Source organism: Larus michahellis, chromosome 6 (genome assembly GCF_964199755.1).
Source record: "Larus michahellis chromosome 6, bLarMic1.1, whole genome shotgun sequence".
NCBI lineage: Eukaryota > Metazoa > Chordata > Aves > Charadriiformes > Laridae > Larus > Larus michahellis.
Window position 1 is genome coordinate 27,172,340 of NC_133901.1, and position 21,455 is coordinate 27,193,794.

A 21,455-nucleotide genomic window follows, 5' to 3' on the forward strand; every position below is an offset into this window, starting at 1 on the left:
GTCAATAATAATGTAGGAGAGAACCGTAGGATTTGAGAAATTGTTCCTGTTAAGACTGCAGTGTTTCAGAAGGAAACCCTAACCTGTAGTCACATTCTTGTGTGCTAAAATACAGCATGGAAAGTACTGCAAAGAGTGGGAGTAGGTGGAGAACAGGCAACAGAGTCACTCTGCAGTTAAAAGAGCTGCTGTGCGGTTCAAGCAGGTGACATACTATCATTTGGATGTTTTCTGTGCTGCTCTTTCTCGTAATGCCTATGAGCTGGTAGATCATTAACTTCTTTTCAAATGTTTCTGTTCTGCTTTGCCCACTGATGCTTGAAAGAGTGAGCTACTGTCCTATCTCAGGTATCAAGGCATCACAACTTGTTACAGAACAGCAATTGAATAAATTTATGGTTTCACAGTAGTTGGGAGCTGGTTGTGTTTCTGCACAGGAATTTTGTCACCTTGTGTATGCTGGTTGACCTGACAGAAGCTCCACTGAAATTGCAGGGTTTAGACTGCAGTCAGGTTAGTGTGCAGATAGGTACATGCCCACCATGGCTTACAGCAGGAGTTGTACCTCCCGAGCCCCGGCTGCAGGGCTGAAGGCCGCTCCTGTGCTATGTCGCTGGGTGCTGGTGGTGCCTGCGGCATTGCAGTATCTGATGATATCGTATTACTGTCTTTCCCCACACAGGCTGAAGGGAAGGCGGTGCTAATAACAGGCTGTGACAAGGGTTTTGGACATGCCTTGGCAAAACTGCTCCACTCAAAGGGATTTACTGTTTTTGCTGGATGCTTGCAAGCGGTGAGTAGTAATATTGATCAAAATTCTTTTGTGAATGGAGAAAAATGCTTCTCAAGTGACAGCCTCTTCATCTGCAGCTTCCGTTTACCCTAGTCCAAGATCTGGGGGAAGTGCAGTGGGCAGGGATCATTACATCTTCCCTTGCTACATCTGCCTGTTGCATCTTGTCATTCCTGTAATTCTGAGCTCTTTAGGACAGGGACGTCTGTCAGCTGCCTGTGTGTACAGCAGCTTGCGCGGTAGGGCACTTTTCACTACTGAAAGCCTCTCAGCAATACTGCAACACTCTCAATAAATCTGATAGTCCAAGATTGCTATGGCACTATGGCTTTCTGTCTTCCCTGGCATCTCGGTTGCTGACTTTCATACTGTCTTCTTTCCTTCGGGGACACTCTCCTCAAACTCATCTTCAAACCGCCTCTCCTGCCTTGGTCAGGTTCTGTTTCCAAAGTGTCTTCTCCAAACTGTGCTTCTACAGCTTCTGTAGAACTATTCAGTTTCTGGATAGCTGAATAAGCAAATTTACTGTACGTTTCTGGTAGGTCTCACCCTCTGTCACCTGTGTTTGGCAGATTACTTCTTGTAACAGATCAGTTTAGGCCTACTGAATCAAAAAGGGTTGCAGACGCATCATCTCAGTCCCTGCTATTGCAAGTAACTCTGTTGTGTAATGCTCTTCATAAAACTGGGCCAGCTACACTGCCATCTCAGCTGGGGTTTTACCCTTACTATGCTTTTTTTGCTGTTTTGATTGTCAAAACTCATATAATTTCTGACATGAATTGTTCAAAATTGGTTAATTTTGGCACAGGTGCTCGGGGAGTGATGACCACCGATTCTTGAGTAGTGTGGAGGGGGAGAACAAACATAAAAACCTGGCCCTCCTTGCCAGTGTGATCTCAGTGGAGGTTACGTTCTTCCACCCCACCAGAAGGGAAAGTTATTATCAGCTGACACATTGTGTAACTTGAGAGCAAGAGTGTCCTGTTGGAAAACGGCCATTATTTGGAAATTTCCATGTGCAGGCTCTGTAAATCCTTCCGTAATCATGTCATGTGCTGCTTTGGGATGCCTGACTCTGTGGTGATAGCAAGTCAGGCACTCACTTTGCCAAGCAGCAGGTGTAGGGAACAGAAAGGAGAGGGGAGATCGGGTGGTCTGAGAGGGCTGTTCAGAAGGCAGCACACTACTGCGGAGCAGGGAGGGCCACACTCCATCTGAAGCCACATAAAGAACAGAAATGCTCCCGAAGTGAGCCCTGCTTGCTTGTTTTATTGATGAAAAAAAAAATTACTTCTTGTTCACACATTACCTGTCCCAGAATGTTTGGGAAGCTCTCAGCATCTCTCATCTGGCCTGGCAACTTCTTACCCGGGGCCAAAACTTTCGTAGTTCAGTACTTACACTTTGTATGAAAGTGGAAAATGCATCGTCAGTCATAGTTGATCTGCAGATTACTTTCAGGAGCTTGACTGAGCACTTGACCCTGAAGGGGCAGAGAGTGGGAGAATGTGATTTTTCTTGTTCTGTGTGTTAATAAATTTTCAGGAGACCTGGACTCAGTGCCCTAGGATTTCACTCATGCCTGTTTTTTTTCCCCTGGATTGTTAGTGTGGTCTTACCTGCTGTTAGGTGCATCTAAAGGTCAGGGTCTGGTGGTATCACAGTTGTCTGGGTAGCTGTTGCAAAAGTAATACAGCCAAATGCTTCCTATGGTTCTTGGGACGGGCAGCATCCTTGTGGAACAGCCTTGTGTTGGATGAGGGAGATAATAGCCTAGACATTTAAAATTTGATGAGCAGGAACTTTCTGAAAACCTAATGGTAGAATGCCTGTGGGATGAAAATGTTTATAAATCTAGAGCTGACTGCTTTGAGAAAAGGAAGTTTATAGTGACTGCAGAAAAGGATGATGGATCCAAAAGAAGCAGGAAACGTCGGTGAAGGCAGGGAGCTGTTAGGTCAGATCACTTGAGAAGGACAAGGTATGAGCATATGAGTGATTATTGCTGATAAGTGCAGGAGTGCACGCGCGGCTAAGGATGCAGCTACCGTGTGGTAACATGACAAATGCAAGGAAACTTACCCTGTCATGAGAGAAGAGTGAGCTGCTGTAGGTTCACTGCAGGGTCAGAGCAGGTATGGGGGCAGTTGTCCTAGAGCAGATGCCAGGCAATTAGTTCACACGTAGTTACTCCATCATCACTTACTTGCATGCTTTTATACTGAGAATTAAAGGATCCCTGATGTACTAGCCACCACAAAAAGCTCTTGCATTAAATACAAGATGGGTCACTTTAACAGAGCTTTTTAATGGTCAGACAGTAAAAAGTAAAGCTACAGGAATAACAAGAATACTGCAAGCAGGCTGGGATAGAACTGGAGACGATCAAGTGCAAATGGAATTTCACTTAGCAAGGACAACTAAGTCCACAGAGGAAGTTTCTGTTGATATATTAGAATAAAGATGGAAACATACACAGAAATCGATTACAAAATAACCTGAAAAGTAGAAAGTACAGAGAAAGTTGAAATAATCATTGTCTTATTTTCTTACTGAAAAAAAAGATAAACTGTTTTCAGATGTCTACTGATGGCAGTTTTCATGAGGACCGCAGGCAAGAAAAGGGAAAAGAACTAGGAATGTTTACATAAATGGATACGTTCAAGTTCACCAGGCCTGACGACATGTACTGCAGAGCATTTAAAGGATGAGCCATTGTGATTTTTGCCCCATGAGTGATATTTTCATGAGCACCTGGATGCCAGGGGATTTCCAGAATGCTGGAAGAGGGCAGATACTCTACTTCCCTTCCCAAAAGAGAGAGACCTCTGGAATTGCCAACGAGGCAGCTCACCTTCGGTGCTCTAGATGAAGTTGCAACACACTGAAATGTCAGTCTTACAAATGTCTAGATCACAGTGTGATACAAACTGTAGAAGTTTACTGGGCTCGGACTGTGCCACATCAGTCTAAGCTCATTCTGATTAAGCAGCAGAGTGGTTAAAGGGGAAGGAATCAGTTTATGCTGAATAAGCGTTTTGACACAGTCCCTCATGATAGTCTCATGAGCAAACTTACGCTCTGAGCCTGTGACTGCTGTTCAGTCCCAGGGAAATTTTCTTGGAAGTGCTCCCTGGAATAGAGAGTTCACTTGGAAAGAAATGTGCGTGGTGCCAAGCAGGGCGGATTACAGGCCCTTTGGGGAATAGGGTTCAAAATGATCCTGATAGATCAGATGTCATCTGAAATCAGTTAGATGGAAACCAGTAATGACAAATACAAGGTGTTCTGCCGAGGAAGCGCAGGAAGGGAGCGGATGGGTAAGCAGCAGCAGGGCGAGGGGGGAACTGACGCAGATGGAGCAAGCTGGCCGGATCCACGGGTGTTCAGCATTGTGTTTGTGGCTTCCTGATTGCCACTGACATATCAGTGTGTGTGCCCAAGTGCTTGCCAGGAGCTAATCCTCAATCCCATGAGCTTCCCTGAGGAAGGCCGTGGCTCAGTCTGTTGCAGGAGGGCTCTCTGCTAACAAGCCCCTGTGTGATGTGCCTGTCTCTCAGCACCAGCTGCACTGGGGTCCTCAGAACCAGAGCAGGAGAGGAGCGAGCAAGGGGAAGGGGAGGCAGCTGAAAGCTGGAGCAAGGCTCTTCTGAAGGGTGGAGAGGGCTTGTGTGGCTCCTTGCCCAGGAGCAGCCCCTGCATGGTGGAGGGTGGGGTGGGCAGCCAGAGCCAAGCAGGACTGCGAGGGCAGGATAACCAGGGGAAATGAGATAGCTGGGAGGAAACGGGAAGGTCCCACTGAAGGGCCTCTCTGGAGAGTACTTGGGCAGCAGGCTGGGCTGGAGCAGGGCGACTTTCGACTCTGATGAAACTGGAAAGGGAAAGCTGGGAGGTTCCCTGAGAGAACAATCAGACAAAGAAAGTGACAGCAAAAGGAGGGGAAGAGGGGTTTTGAAGGAGCAATTGGGCCAGTGCTGCCTGGATCCCCCCAGGGATCCCCCTCGGCTCCTGCTGATGCGTCCCAAGGCCATGAAAGCCATCCCAGGGAGGACAGCCTGACTGCTCACACGGGAACTGCTCCAGGTATTCCTGACGAATCTACCATTTAAAAAACAAGGAGGACGTACCATGTGGGTGTCTGAACAGGGGACGTGCTTACAGCCCCTAGAGGCCACAGAACATAAGATGATGTTCGCTTCTTTCCATAAAAATACATGGCTGCTTCATTTGTGAAGAGGCTTTCCAGTCATACGAGTTAAGCAATTTGTTTTAAAGTTAGATAGCAGCTGAGGTGGTGTCTGCAACTGTGCAAAGTAGTTCCAATTGATACTGCAAGTTGAAGTCAGTCTTCCAAAATAAATGTTTTGTCAACAATGAATAAATTGTAGCTGGGAAGGTAGCTTTGCAGATTGAGTTGCATTGGCGATAGGGGAAAATTCATTTCAACATGAATAACAAAAACCATTTATACTGGATTTTTAAGTTGCGGGCCTATGACTTTGTTTCTCAAAAAACAGTGGAAATATTTCTTGTTTAGTTTATAAGCATTATAAAAGATTAATAAACATGCAAGAAAAGGTGTTTTCAGTGCTCTGAAATGACAACTGGTACTTGAGTACAGATATAGCTAAGTTTTTGTTCCTTTATAGATACAGTAAATCTCTCTCTTTACAGGCTGAATTAGCTCCACTTTATTCACTGTTAAGTAGCTGAAAGTTGCTTTTAAAACTCAGTGAGATGCAAGAGCATCTTCCAGAAATATAGTGAGGCACCACACAACCCTCACCTGTTTCAAAGGGAATATAATATTTCAGTGACTCTGTTATTAACTACTTGTAACACCACTTTTAGGGATTCGTTTTGTGGCTAGATAAGAGGGCTAGACACAGCACGTTACTGTGTTTGATGTGCATTAGAAAGCTTCGAGTCTTTATTTGCTGTTTTTGTGATACCTGGACATAAGTCAGTTGTGAAATGCTATGCAGCCATAGGGCCAGAAGCCTATTCTTACTAATGTCGTAAGTCTGGTGTAACTATGTATTGATTTTTGAGAGAGCTACTCTGTCTTGCTCAAGGCTGAAATGGACATTTCAGCTCTTTTCCTTCATTACACATCATTGTTCACTGGACCGAAGGTGGAGGCGAGATGTTGTATGCTATATACATTAAATAGCCTGAGATACGTATGGCAGAACCAAGTGGTTACATGTTTTTTTCATGAGCCTGGCTGCAGAGGCAGCTGAGCAGGTGACTGTGGGAGGGTTGCTCGCCTTGTTTGCCCTTGTGCTGTGGGAGTTGGTATCAAGTGCTAAAGGAAGAGTGGCAGCCAGGCATGGTGACTCACCAATTCATAACTTCTTCCTCCCTAACAAGGCAGATCCTGTGATTTGGGGAGTAGTTTGATGAATTAAATCTCCAGCCTGCTGTGGAACTACATGGCTAATCTATGCTCTATTGACTTTTATTTGTTGCATAGCACCTGAGCAAGGCTGTAAGGCTTAGGCAGCAATCCTGTCTGGAAGTGAACAGGTAAAATTTGGAATTTGAACTGTGTTTAGGTTGACTAAACAAAAAACCCCACAATAGTAACAGAATCTCAAATGATGGGGGGGGACGGGGGGGAAGAGGAATGAAACGAAAAGGATAGAAAAGAAAGCAGAGCCATCACATTCTTATTACAAAAGGTGTGAAGAAAAAAACCAAAACTTGTTCTTGCTTCCCCAGACAGAATCTCCTCCTTTCATGCCTTGTGTCTGTAATCTTGTTGTTGTGTGGCAAATCCCCACTGCGCATGTATTCCTGTGCATCCTGTTCTGCTGTATAGTAAGAGCACATTATTATTATTATATAGGTTCAGCTGTAAATGTTTCCTACTGTATCCTGTAGCATCAGACCATTTGCTGTTAGGCATGCCAAAGGTGTCCCTGCTGTCTTGTTTTCAAAGTGATCTGACAATACGCTTTCTTTAGAAGCCAGGCAATACTTTGGAATAGGACGAGTATGGTGCCTAATTAGCCTTATGCTTTTAAGCCTAGAAAATCTGACTTTGATTTCTATACAAGTGTTTGCTATGTTACCTGCAGAGCATGGAGACTGAGGCAGTGAAGAGTCACCCATGGTTATCCCAGGCTGGCACAATATTTGATAGTATTATGGATGTGAAACGCTTCATGTGAGGAGCTAACATTAGGGGCTTTGTGGCCCTTCAGGGCAGTGAGTCACTGATGCAGGTATAGGGGCTGTGCTAAAGGGAATAGGAAGGTGGTGGTGGGTTGCGTGCTGGTTTGTGTGGCTTGCATGCTTATTTGTGCACCAGGTTTACACCTCTTGAGTGCAATTTCAATGGCTTCTATTTCCTGCCCATGTGAACATTCCTGGCCCCAAGCTGCATTACTGCTCTTTGTCTGTCTTAGTGGGGACATCTTTCTTTTCTGCTGAGCAGCACAAGAATGGAGATGGAGCCAGGGAGCTGAAGAACATGAAGTCAGATCGCATGCAAGTGCTACAGATGGATGTATGCAGTGACCAGGAGGTGGCTCAGGCTGTGGATTTTGTGAAGAGGACCCTGAAGGAGCCAGAGGAAGGTGTGTGTGTATCTGTCTTGCACTTTGTGTGATGTCCACGTGGGAAGAGACCAAGACTGGCTAGAGGGTGAGGCTTAACCCTACATCTCATAAAAAAGTGATGAGTGGCAGCAAGCCTGCAAGAGCCTTCGTCTCTCTCCTGTGAGATGAGCCTGAATGTCTGTGACGAGCATAGTGTGGGCACATCCTGATTCCCTCCTCGTCCTCCTGCTGCAGCCTGGCCCTCCTGGTGCTCTTGCGGCATCCTGGCTCCCACAGGCTTTTCTGTAGTGACTCTGCTAGTCACCAACAGGCCTTGGCTGCTGACTGCTGTCCCCTCTGCTGTGCTGGTACAGCTTGTTTGTGTGACTGAGTGCTGAGCTGGAGCATAAAACTGATCTTCTCCCAAACCTGGATTATACTTCAGCCAGGTCAATCCAGGTGATGCGAGACAGGATCCAGGATGGGCTCAGCATAAACCGCCTTAATCCACACACCACCTAAAGTCTGAGTCCAACTCCCAGACCCTATGAACATGTGAAAGAAGGTAGGAGTCCCTTCTGCATGCTTCCTTCCTTCTTAGAAAAGTGCATGAGCCTGGGAAGGCAGGAGAGTGCTTGTTGCAGGACCAGCCCAGCCAGCTCAAGATGCTGCTAGTGCCAAGGTGCTCCATGTCTGTCCTTGAACTGACCTCTGGGCTTGAGTGGAGCAGAGGTTCCTGGGTGAAGGGATGGCTGATTGCATCCCTGCACGGCTTGGCTCCTGGATTGGGTGTCAGGCAGTTCCTCATGTGCGTGGTTTGGCAATGGAATGTGAGGCTACAGTGGGAGCCTGGTGTGACACCACCTCACCTCTTGCCATGCGGTGAGGTTGTGAGGCTTCTTGTCCCGCCTGGGTTTCTCTGCAGCCTCTGTGCAAGTGGCAAACTGGGCAGCAGCTGGAGACCCAGGCTGAGGGTGGATTGAAGTTTCACATCTGTGGCTTCAGGACTTGTGGGTTGTGTGGCTGGAGGGTGGTTGCTCCTCTTGAGGCACGGATGAGACTGCCATGGGCCTGTCTTTGTTCACAGTAGGTATAAAGCTAGTAAATAACAGTAGCTTCAATCTTCATGCAAATTACGTGAGCACACCCTTCCTTCTAAAACAAGCTTATGAAATGTAATCAAGTTACGTACAAGCTCCGTTCCCACACATGTTCTCTCTGCATGATTTTTTCTTCCTACACAATCACCCAGCCCTCATCACACATTTCACAGCTTCTCAGGCTTTTCCTGAAGAACCCAGCAACAGCAGTGGTGGCATAGAGCTATTTCCCACTGAGTGAAAGCTTGTAAGGGAGCAGCTCTGTTGCTTCTATAGATGCAACAGTGTTTGCAAAGCCTTGTGTGTAGCAGGGACAGAGAAGTCTTGCATCCTTGATCAGCAAGTTGGACCGGTTCCTCCTGCTCTTGAGCACCTCATTTTGTAGTTGTTTGCAGCAGCAGTGTGGAAAGCAGCATAGGCTTCTTTTGAGGCACATCCGTGTGATGGAGGTTTGGGGCTCACCAATAAATAGTGCTCAATAAAAAGCTCTGGAACGTAGAGACCATTGAGACTAAGGTGTCTTGCATATGGGTGCTTGTTGCACGCTGAGCGTGTCCCCAGAGCAGCGAGTGTAGAACAGTTCTTGTGCTGTACATTTATACCTCTTCTCACTGTGCTGTGTACATAAGGCTAAGCTAATTTCGATGGGAGTGGCCATGTTTGTTTTTGATCTTAGGCAGTTCCCGCTCTGTTGTTGACACTAAAGAAATAATAGTGATAAGGCTCTGCTCAATACACACACCGCTGTGCAGCAAACAGCCCTGTGACTGGTGCCTATCAGCACTTTGTTCTGTACATAACATGACCCGATCGGTGAGCAATGACATTCCAAGAATGAACTATTGTAAATAATGTTTTCACGAACATCCCTGAATCTAACCTCGTAACCCAAGAAATGGAAAATCATTGTAGAGAAATTTAGAATCAGGAATACTCTGCGGAGGTCAGTTTGGAACTAAGAGTTTAAGTCTTTTGTGGTCTTTGGTAAATCCCTGCCAAGTTTGCTCTGCATAACTTTTGTTACTGGTGAAATTACACCATAAGGTGCCCTGTTTCCATGGTCCTTCTGCTAGCAATTAGAGCCTGCTTAGCAGCAGCCTAGGGGACACCGTTCAGGCTGAGATGCTGTGCTGGCTGCCAGAGGAGTGTGGATTTTGAAGTTATCTTGACCTATTAAACCTGGCAGCTTCAGTAAGTACAGTAGCAACAGACAGGGGATCTTGGGCAGGGCAGGAGTAGAACTACCTGACTACAGCATTTAGAAACTTGAATTAATAAAAACTGAAGTAAGGATGGGTGAGCAAGATGTTTTCTTGGCTTTTGCTGCAGGCCATGACTTAATTTTATCCCAAACAGCTCCTGAGGCTCTTTTGGCCCGGTGGGGATTGGGAAGGGGTTGTCTGGAGGAGGGTAGAGCTGGAGGCCAGTGAACTGGAGCAATATTCACCACTGTCTGTCAGAGAGAGGTGTGCAGGGCAAAAGGGGTGCTGGGGTCAGCATGTGAGAGCTGGGAGATACCAGAACGGTAGCAGCTATGAGAGGCAAAGAGGCAGAACCCTTCTGGGACAGACCTTGAGAGAATGGTTAATACGCTGTTACCACTGGGTAGGACATGACCTTCTCCTGTCTGGTGAACACAGCTGGTCAACAGCCTGCAGGGAAAAAGAGCTTAGCTGGGCACAGGGCAGGGTTACTAGGGCCAGTGTGAGAATAGAGAACCAGTCTAGGAAGGGTGTGCTAAATGCACCAGGAGGATAAATTCCATTGGTATTTATTTGGCAATGGTAGAATATTACAATTTGCCTAGAGAGCTGTGTTTGGTGCAATGCATGGTTACTATCTGACCATGAATACATATAGGCTGGAAGTTATTAAAAGATTTTCATACATTAGGGCAGGGAAGCCATGGAGCAGAGGCAGGGCAAACGGCCCAAAAATTTTTGAAAGTGAGCTCGATAAGTTTTATCAACAGGGTGGCATGACGTGGGTGCTTTTGATAGCAATGTCATAGCTCCCTGTACATGAAGACTCCTTCTTAGCCCTGTGTGTGTTCTTGGTGGTGAGAGAAAGGTCAGGGAGTAGAAAGGGGCCCCGACTCCAGCTGGGTACTTACACAGTGAAAAATAACCATGGTGTATAGCAAGACTTCTAATGAGGAGCGACTCTGTTATCTTGTTCCAGCTCCTCTGTTTGTTCCTGTGCAGTTTATGGCTGCATAGTCCTGTGCTCCAACAAATTCACAAAGTACAGACTCAGTCCTACAAATGTTTGCCTCTGGGATTCCTGCAGTAATCACTTTGGAGGATCAAGTCCTCAATGGCCTGCTGAGTCCTGGACATGTAAGGGGCTCAGTGCAGAAGCTCTTGGTAAGTGCAGCCAGTTTAATTTTGACACGACTGCACGCACAAAAGATGTTAATTTTTAAATTCTAGTAGTTTTAAGGTTTGTTTGTAAGTTTGTTGTGTCCTGTTGTTAGGATTGAGGGAAACAAAATAGCTGGGCTAAAATACAGGCGCTGTTAACTACTGGGCTGTGAAACTGCAGGATAATACCGTGCATTTTCCAAAACAGTGAGTCAGAGTTGTGAAGGGGATTTAGACATCCAAGGTGTTTGTTTTCCTTCCTTTTTTTTTTTTTTAATTGAGGGAAAGACTGACCCCTTCCAAATTGCAAAAGGCATGATAAAGTCACTGCGTGAAGACAAACCTGGGATCAACAGGAGGCATAAAAGAATATCAGCCAGATCCAGCCGTACAAAGGCTCAGGACAGAATTTGACCTTAGAGGAGACATTCCAAGAGACAATGCTTGTGTGACCCCATCACTCTCCCTGGTGCTCTAAACAAGCCCCACTGGTACATCAAGAGTGTATTTCGTCTCCTTGCTTTTTCTTTACAACTTTTTTTCTACAGAAGTGCCACGTTCTTTGTCAAGGGGTTGGGTTACTCTGGACAGCAAGGAAAGCTGCTTCTCTGCGACACTTCCTCATTCCACTCTTTAACCATGTGTTTGTTGGCAGGTCTGTGGGGCCTGGTGAACAATGCTGGCATCTCAACCTTTGGAGAGGTGGAATTTGCAAGTTTAGACAACTACAAGGACGTGGCAGAGATCAACCTGTGGGGCACCGTGAGGGTGACAAAGGCTTTCCTGCCCCTCATTCGCCGAGCTAAAGGTACATGCTGGGCAGTGTGGCAAGACTCAGAGAGCTTTTGCAGCACAGCAGAGAGATGTAGCTAAAAATCATGACTCAGGCTGTGCTTCGAGGAATGCCTGTGCAGTCCAAGGAGGGTGTCTGAGGCATGCAGGCTAACTAGACAGCAAGGTTCAAAATGCTGTGCAAGCATTTGGTAGTACAGGCCACTCTTGGTGCAGTCCAGGCACCTACACAGCAGGTGCTATCTTGAACATCCCAAGATATCAGAGGCCTTTGTGCAGCGCTGGCAGATATGACACAGGACTCCAGGCCACCTTTAGAAAAAGTGACTGGAGGCCAGACAAGATAATCCTGGCCTCCAGGGTCCACCAGGTGCTTATGTTTGGATAACTGAATCTTCTCCCTTCGTGTTATTCATTTCACAGATGATTGCAGAGTGGTAGTGGTGGAATAAACCAGAGTCAATAAACAACCATTTTAGATATCTTACAAGATAACAGTATTATCAAAGGTCTTTGGTTTATATTAAAAAAAAAAAAGTAGGAGCAGAACTCTGAAGAGTTTCTTTATTTAGCATGTGTGGGAGAATGCTGGCACAGCTGTGTGTCTCTGAGGACAGAAAGGGGTTATATTGAGAAGATTGCTCAGATAGCGTTTCCAGAAAGTAAGTACCCACTAAACAAGCCCCATCTCACTACAAAAGGTAGCTTACCCGTCAGGTCAGCAGGTGGTTCTCTCACAGTCCCTCTAAGCTGCACTTAGGTCTGGAATGAGAGAGCAGAACCACCCACTTGTTTCTCAGCTAAAATTTCAAGCTGCAGAAGGGTGTCATGCTCCCCGACTGTGAAAATCCTCTCTGTAAAAATAGCTAGTGAGATTTCAAGGGTCTGTTTGTAAGTGCATCTGAAACCATAATCGTACACATCTTGTCTTGGGGAAGGACAGAGCCACCCACAGAGGAGTGACCACTGTTGTCACTGCCCCTAGGCAGCGCGTGATCTAAGACAAGCTGCCAGAGCTTTGCAGTTGGGCTGGCATGGGCTCCTGGTGGGAGTTACAACATTTGCTCTTTGTTGCCCCATTGACAGCAAGCACATCAAGTTTCCTCTCCGTTTGTCCCAGTCATGTAGCATTCTAGGTGCTGGGTGAGCAGGCTCTGCTGCTCATGCTGCAGGTTCAGAGAAACCTCCACTGGTTCTCTGCCATCCAGCTCAGGTCTAAAAGCATGTAGCTGCATTAGGCAGAGTGGCTGCAGATGAGCTGTCATGCTTAAAGAAAGAACTAGAATGCTTGCATGGCATCACGCTGTGTTGTGTGCTTTCCAGCTCGTAACACAGCCAGCTGGGAGCTTGAACGCTTCTCTAGCAAGATGCAGGAGTGGGGCATACTGATGCGAGATCACAGAGGTAGTAGCCTCAGAACATCTGGGTACTTCACTACTTGGAAATTAGGAGGGAAATGTCTTGTGTGCTTTGTAAGTCTTTTTTAATACAGAGGCAGGCATGTGTACCATGCACGGAGGAGGTCAGAGCAGGGGCTAGCCTTGCCTGAGTCAGGAGAGAAAGGCTCCTTGGCAGGGAATTTGGATACCTCTTCAAGATTCAGATTTTACAAATCAGCATCATCCAACAAAGCACTTTTTTACTGGGATGTTCTGGCTACTGCTTCTGCATCCTGTCATCTCTCCCTCCTCTTTTCTCTCTAGGCCGTGTGGTGAATATCACAAGCATGTTGGGACGGATGGTGAGCCCGTCTCGCTCCTGCTATTGCATTTCCAAGTTTGGGGTGGCAGCCTTCTCTGACTGCCTCCGGCAGGAGATGTACCGCTGGGGCGTCAGAGTCATCCTCATTGAGCCCAGTAACTTCGTGGCAGCGACAGGCATCCTGACGGCGGACGGCATCGACAAGCAGGCTGAGGCACTGTGGAGCGGAGCCAGCGACACTGTACAGGAGGACTATGGGAGGGAGTATTTCACTCGCCATGTGGCCCTGATGAAGTCTTTCGTTAACAGTGGCCTGAAGGACATGTCTCTGGTCTTGAATGACATCACTGATGCACTCACTTCCCCGTGCCCGAACAACCGTTACAATCCTATGGAGACCTATTGGTGGGTGAGGCTGCAAGTCATGACTCACCTGCCCACTGCCGTTGCCGACTGGCTTTACATCCCCGGAGCCACCCTGTAAATGGCTGTCCTTCAGGCATCCTTCCAGTGCTCATACGTACGCACAGGTTAGAGCGGACTTAGCCTGTCTGCACCCATAGCTGATGCGTTTCCCCTGCAGACACGTGTGCTTTCACTTTGGGTTACTCCTTCATGTCTTGTGTTGTGGGATGCTGAGAACAGCATGGCATTCTTGGTTTTTTTCCTAATTCTTGTTCTTTGTGTTCTCTGCTGTCCTGATTAAAGCCGAAAGGTGTTTTCCTTTTAACTGTGGAGGACGCAGAGGAAGGTTAACATAATGGGTCAAATATGTGGCTAGTGTAATTAGGTCAGCAGAGTTCTCCCAGTGATAAATTTGGCTCGTTAATGGGCTCTTGCTTTTCCTTACAAGGACAGGCTGCTCATAGCAGAGCAAAGCTGTTGCTATGAGATGTCTCAAAGGGAGAAACTAAAATGGGAAACAAAAGCAGAGTTTTCCATTTGATTGAAAATGGGTCAGTCACAGTCTTCTGTTGTTTTCGTGATACTGCTAGGAAGCTCTGCTGTGCTGTGACTGTCTGCTCTTTCCAGGAAAACAGCAATGCTGCCTCTAAACAGCCTCATTACCTAGCTTGGAGGGGTCAGATCTCTGCAAAGAAGGGTTCTTCCCTCCCGGCACTGTGGCCAGGAGCTGCCAGAGCCAGCAACTGCAGACAGGCTGGGCAGGGAAAAGCCCCTCTAATAATGAGTGAAGTCTGAGCCAGGCTTGAATCTGATGTAGCAGGCAAATTTGGCTCCTTTGCTACCTTGGGTACTGGTGCCTGAACTACTCAACTGTGGTACAGACACTGTCCAGCTGCCCCCCTACTTCCCTCCTGTCACTGCCCCATGCTAGGCTCCCTCTTGCTAGCGAGGGAGCTGCTCTTTGCTTTCCCAAACCAGTATTTTGATTTCATCCTCTCTGCACTTGAACAGTGATGGGGTACTGTGCAGCCAGCGTGGCCTGACTATGAGCTCTGGAAGGGTGCTTAAAGTGACATGTTTCCTCTTTTTTTTTTTTTTTAATATTGCACAATGAAATTTCCACGTCACGCACGATTGTCTCCTCAGAGAACCTCTTGATAACTGATATGAGCTACTTTTGCACAGTGTCCCCAAGCGTCTCTCCTGTTGGCTATATAGAGGGATTTCAGTCGCTTTTCCAAGTGCTGGGGCTGCCTGGCTTCACGCCCTGTTCCTTCTGTCCCAGTGGTGACTGCTAGCAGAGCAGCCGGGACTGTGGGCACTGCTGGCCAGGCTGGGACCTCTCTAGGGACCAGCTTTCCCTTCCACTGCTAAACTTTGTTCTGTTTTGTCCTATGTGAGATTAAGTGCCTATGAGAAGAGCTTATCATTTGCTCTTTCTTCATCTGTCTGTGCTAGCTCTGACTTGGAAACTGTGCCATAAACTTTTTATACGCTGCTGGCTGTAAACGCTTGGAGTCTGCATGCAGCTGTGAATGCTCTGTGTGATGCCTGAGGAGGAAAGCAGGTTTCCCTTAGAGATGCTGTGGAGGTAGCTTGTATTACAGTAGTTACAGCTACTGGAAATGCTGGCCGTGCAGTTCTTTTCTGTTTCAGATTATCAGCACATGGAGATTGCCTGGGATCCGGGACTCAGAACAATCCCCCTGAACTGCCGCTTAAGTATTGTTGTAGTCACTTCTGCCCCCTGCACTGTGAAATGTGAGTAATGTCAAGTAGCACTGATTTGCACAGAGAGAAAAATAAACTGTGAGATTTGTAAAGCACATGTCTGTGTCTCAAGTGCTCATTTGTACATTGTTTTTCCCACCCCCTTTGAATCTGAAGTCACGATTTAATTGGGCTCAGTAATTAAGGAGGTGGCGGTGGTTCAGCAGGTAGTGGGACTGGGGAGGCTCAGTGGGAACTGCCTGGAGCAGAACGGGCAGCACAACCCATTTCATCAGCAGAAGCAGCTAGAGAGAGGCCCCTCTGCAAACACACACATTGTCAGTGTTTGTATTTTATGTGGTTTCCCTCAAATGAGAGCGTTGGGAGAGCGGTGCTGTGCATTATTCATTGCCTCAGCACTCTGCATGTAACTAATCCAAATGCTACAGCTGCCTGGTAATTAGGATTAGCTCTTCTCACAGACAGAACGGAGACTTGCAAGCCAAGAAGTGTCCGAGGCCATGCAAGGACCTCGTGGCCGAGTCAGGGTTAGGATTTCACAGCGTGTGAGCCCCAGTCCCTTCCTCTGCCCCTGGGATGTGCTCAGGTGAGCTGTCAGTGCCCGATCTGGCTTTGGGCTGGGTGGGGAGCTCTGGGTGGGTGTCTGGGGCCGAGAGGAGCAGAGTGCTGGTGTGGGAAGAGCAAGTATCAAGTGTTTCTGTATGGTGCAGATGATCACGTGAACTCTGAGCCAGCAGAGCAAAGCCAAGATGACCAAGCAGGCCGCTTCCCATCTTGAGCTTCCAGCAGCCCTTCAGTGAAAACTTGGTTCTGAAATCTGAGAGGCAGATTCCCTGAGGCAGCCAGACCCTTGTTTCGCATGGTGGTGTTCATTAATGCAGGCATAGGGGGCAGATCGTTGTCTTGCTGGTGAGTAACAGAGGGAAGAAAACTCAATTCCATTTGACAGTGACCTTCAAAGCCAGGGGATGGAGGAGACAGAAGGAAGTTCAGTGAAATCCCTGGAAGTCCATGCTCATTGCTGCTGTGGTATCCTGCGAGGAGTTAGGCTGCCGAAGGTGCTTGTGGCTTTCCTCTCAAGGGCCAGCTGCTGAGGCTATGGCAGTGTCCTACCTTTTTCTGCATGTTTCTCACAATGGTTTGGAAGACAGTGATGGTACAGCTCCTTGGTGCACCCTTTAGCCTTTGTAAAGGGTTTGTTTTACCTTTCAGATCAGCATGATTCTCTATGATGATACTGGGAACCAAGAGGTGGCCCTCTGCATGTCGTGTTCACTCTGTTCACAGCAAGGAGCCTCCTGGGGTCTCCCAGGGAAGCACTGTGAGTCTGGATACTCCAGATAGTTTCAGGTTCTCTCTGTCTTGACCAAAACCTAAGTCCCAAACCAGTGGCAAGTCCCAGTGTGTGTCCCAGACCTCATGGCACCTGTGTTTCCTGGTTTAGCCCCAACACAAAACTTCCACTAGCAGCAAAGGGAGAGCTTAGAAGACAAAAAGTTTATGGTGGGTGAAGTAAACAAAGATCATCTCTAAAAGCCAAGAGGAACCAGAAGTCTCTTCTGAGTGGCAAGAGCTGCAGAGGAAGTGGTTCGTTTCAGGCAGAGGCGAGAAGCAGCAAGTTGCTATGGAGATCCCTCATTGATAGTCCTGCATGTGTTTATCTCTACAATGAGCTACACAGAGGATGGGAATGTATGCTTCTTCCTCTGGGCCTCAAAAGTGTTTACCGCTGTCACGAGTGGCTGATGTCCGAGGTTTGCTGTTCTGATGTGGCAGAATTGCTCAAGCCATTGCAGAGCTGGCCAGGTGGCGTACACCCAGTTTGCTGTACCAAATGGGAGCTGTGTAGTGCTGCTGGGAGCTATGCTCGACAGTCTGCTGGGCTGACGGGGAAGACCCAGCATTTGGAGGAATGCTTGTAGGCAGTGGGTTGTGCTTTCTCTTAGGTAATGCTGAGCGTCAGGGTATTTCTGTGTGCTGCTTTCCTCCCAAGTGGTGGTCCTGTAGGTGCTGTCTGGGTGGTGAAGCGCCAGCAAAAAAAAACCAGCAGAAGGGATGCAGAGATGGAAAGTGGACGCTCTCCTCTGCCTGGCAGGCCTGAGCTAATGGATACTCCTGTGTCTGGCCAGGTGATGCATATGACTGACTCGTGGCGTGTTGGCGCTGTCTGCTGTGTAACCAACCTACTGCTTTGACACCTGGGATGGAGTCGATAGGTGTTAGAGGAAAGTTTAGGATTTGAGAAGCGCTTCTTGCGTGCCTGGCTTTGAAGCCACGGCTGAGGAACTGTGCCACTGCCAGAAATGCTATTGGGAAAAGGAGGCCAGTGATGGCAGTGCTTTCACACACAGCAGCAGCCCTGAAAACAGCACGGGAGGTTACCCAGGGCAGCTCTCCTCTGCCCCAGGTCAGGGCTTTACCTCTGCTCCCCCAGTGGTCCTTTCCCTGCTCCCAAAGGTGGGACACGTGGGGACACAGCACCTTGCGGGTGGGCTGCCTCCCCCGGGGCTCCTTGTCTTCCTTGGGAAATCAAAGAAAAACATCAATCAGCACTACCAGTTAGAAATAAAGAAGCGTTATACGTGTCAAATGAAGATTAGGAAGCTGTGCTGAAGATCTCTACAACAGCCACAACAGGTCAGAAAGCCGCTGAGGTCCTGCCTTGCGCAGTGGGATGCTGGCCCAGCCGCTCTGCCGGCAGCCAGGGCAGCGCGATGGAGCAGGATGCCTTCGCTTGCTCGCTGCTTCTGCAGGTAGCTCTGCTCATCCGCACCCAGCTCTGCAACAGTGCCACCCAGCGCACCCTCAAATAGGAGCCTTGCTTACCATTATGGAAACTTTAAGACCTAGGAAACCTGGGATGGGTTTATCTTTCCAGCTTGGAGACACCTCCGCACCTCCCCGAGCGTGGTGGTGCTGTGATAGCAACGGCAGCACCCGTCCTTCTGGCTGGCGTTTTGAAACACGACTTTTCAGCTGCTTGTGTAACCACAATGCTGAGAAATGTCATAGAAACAAACTAAAACCGATACCGGCAGGTTTCTCAGTCAGCAGCCTGAGCCCTGGGGACTGGAGAGAAGCTACAAATAGCACGAGAATTTGTCACGGAGCCAGCTCCACCGTCGGGGGCTGGCCTGGAGCCAGCCGCAGTTAATCCATTCTCAGCAGTGCTGGAAGGGCCGGGGGGATGCTACTGATACAGCTGCATCATCCTCTCCCCTGGCACTCTTCGAGGAAGGGAGCAGACCTGTGTCTTTGCCTCGAAACAGTGAAATATTACTTTTTCCCCTGACAGAAGCTTAGCAGGAGGCACACGGCAGGGCTGGCTGCTGGCGTTGGCTCGCTGGTGCAGCACAGCTCCGGGCACGCTGCTTGGCTGAGACGGGGTTCAGGTGCGGTTACCGTGCACGTGCCACAGTGAACAGGCAGTAATTCGCTTCCTTCCAGGCGGTTTAATTTGGTTCCCCGAGGGTAGGTTGCCTCACAGCACTTTTTGCCAACAGAGCAGTAACAGACTGGGTCTCTGCCCACCCCATTGCTGTGGATTTGCAGCATCACCCTCCTCTGCCCTTAACAGAGAAGCTGTTTGTGTTTTAGTCCTGCAGGCACGGTCAGGGAGGCATTTTTCTGGTCTTTTTTCCGATAAAGCACATCATTGTCAGGTTATCTGTAATGAAGGAGCCCTTGCCACCAGGCAGCTTCCAGCCCCAAGGAACTGGCATGGAGAAAGTCTGACTCTTTCTGGCTTTTTGGAAAAATATCTGTATTTTTAAGCATGAGGGTTTCTAAGACTCGAATGGTACTGCTATGCCATTGCCAGCTTTGCAGATTCATAGCCTTTGCATCATGAAATTGGCCCAAATACCATGACTTTAATGGGTTTGCTTTGAAGAGCACATGCTGATGTTTGGTCTCTCTACCCATTCTTTGCTCTTGTCTTCCCCAGTGCCTGCCTGTTCCCAGCCAGCATGGCGCAAGGTTGTCCACCTCCTGAGCATGTCGTATCAGGTGTTTGGGCCCCTTGTACGAAAGCTCTTTCTCGTGCAGGACCTGGCAGATGATGCTGTGAAGAGCAGTGAAGTTTCCCAGCCCTCGCCAGCTCCAGCACACAGCTGGAGCAACTCTGGTCACCTGAAAGTCCGGCAGATCTTCCTTCACTGTTTATCAAGAAGAATAAAAGCAGAAACAGGTAAAATGAAAGACAGAATCTCTGCTTTGACTGTAAAGCAGGCATCTGGGGGAGTAACTGGGTAAGAGCTGGTCCGTTTTAATGGTATAACAGGAAGACTCCTGCCTAGGACTGAGATCCAACTCTTCTGGTCCTGGCCCTGCCACTGGCTCGCTAATTGTCCTGAACAAATCACTCTGCCTGTGCCAAGCTCCCTTACCATCCCAGCCACCTTTGCCACCACCCTGCCTGTGTTGGAAAGTAGAAAACCAAAGAGTATACATTGCAATGTAGGACTGTTTGACTCATTTTGTTGTTCTAACTGATGCCAGAAAAGGTGTTATCCCCCTTTCCATAGGCTGAATTACTTTTTGTTGTAGAATAAAAAAATGTGGCGTCTCTTGTTTTCCACATGAGAGCTGCCACAAGTGACTTATAAAGTCCTCTGAGCTTTTATAGCTTCAGGGAGGAAGGTGCCAGGGTTGAGGGCAGGCATTAACACCGTTGTGCTGCTTTTAAATGGGCACCGAGGTTAATCATCACCCCACAGGGACCTTGAACTGCAGCCTGGGGGAAAGCTCTACACTGCCTTTGACTGTGGGACTCCAGGGCCTCCCTGCTCCCAGGGGTGCTGTTGGTAGCCGTCACCTCAAGCGGGGTCAAGTGCCGTAGGAGAAGTCGTTTTCCTGGTGGGACTTTAACCAGGGTTACTATGACAATCGGTCAGCAAGCTGCCAGCACCGCGTGTCCTTGCGTCTCCCCGGTTTCTGCCCGCCCCGGGGTGTTGAAGCATTTGGAGCACAGCAAAGCACCTTCCCTTCCCAACTGTAATGAGATGCAACCGTTGCTCCAGGAAGCACGACTAATGAGGGAGCCGTTGGGAGAGGCAATGCACCCTGATAAAGCCCACAGCTCCATCACCTACTGCAGGGAAGGGATGTAGCAGTCCCTGTGTCCCACCGGAGACATCCAGTGGGTGTCTGGAGTATGGCTATATGGCTCCTCTTCCTATAGAAAGCAGTGCACCAACGCTCGCTCGTGCAGGCACTTACCCTGGCAGCCCTCTGGAGAAGAAGATGGAGATCAAGTGTTCCAATACAACTGAGGTGCACTTAGGTAATGGGAAAGTGCCCGCAGAAAATCTGCCTGGGGACTCGGGAAAGGCTTTGAGGTGGCAACGGCCATCTTTAAGGAGGATGAGATAGTGCAGTGGCTTGGCTCTGTGGCACAAGGTGGCTTAGAGGAGGTGGGGGACGGAGTCATCCAGTGGGCGCAGGGGTCTGTCTGTCCCAGCCAGCGGCTCCAGCGCTGACTTTTCTCGGAGCCAACACTGGTGTGGGGATGATGCTGGTGCTTTTACCGGGAGCTGCAGGCAGCACCTCTCCTCCTGTCTTCCTCACATACTCTCAGTCCCCACACTAAGTCCCAGCCTCATGCCCTCCCTCCATATACCCTTTGGTGCACACCTTTATCGACAAGCGAGTCCCTGAGACTCTCTATCCCCAAGAGCACATCTGCACCTTCTTTTTGCACCACTGGCACTTTTCCACCCCCGAGCCACCCGGGGGCTGCCTGGTTCCCTCAAGCTTTGGCAGATGGTCTCTGCCCACCTGCAGCACTAATAGGACAGGAAGACCCCAGCTCTCCGGGAACACACATGGCACAGCCGGGTCCGTCTCCCGGTCCAGGCAGCTCTCCCTGCCTACAGGCAGGGGCCAGGAGCTGGCTTCCAGGTCTGCCTCTGCACAGGCTCCAAAACTGGCCCAGGCTGCTCCATTGCATCCCAAGGAAGTTCCTACACTCCTGTGTGTCCATCCTGGTGTGGGACGCTTTTGCTCTATTCTATCTGCCTTC

At 48.6% G+C, this 21,455-nt stretch overlaps 1 protein-coding gene across 1 annotated transcript in view; it reads left to right on the forward strand.

The window, feature by feature from the left end:
• The window catches only part of LOC141744386 (D-beta-hydroxybutyrate dehydrogenase, mitochondrial-like), an 18,878-nt gene extending 3,348 nt beyond the window's left edge, over positions 1 to 15,530 (forward strand). The window contains exons 2-5 of the mRNA XM_074590184.1: positions 683 to 793; positions 7,239 to 7,380; positions 11,460 to 11,612; positions 13,300 to 15,530. Of these exons, the coding sequence (XP_074446285.1) occupies positions 683 to 793; positions 7,239 to 7,380; positions 11,460 to 11,612; positions 13,300 to 13,781 (888 nt within the window). The 3' untranslated portion in view covers positions 13,782 to 15,530. The remainder of the gene's footprint in view (positions 1 to 682; positions 794 to 7,238; positions 7,381 to 11,459; positions 11,613 to 13,299) is intronic.
• Positions 15,531 to 21,455: the final 5,925 nt, after the last annotated feature.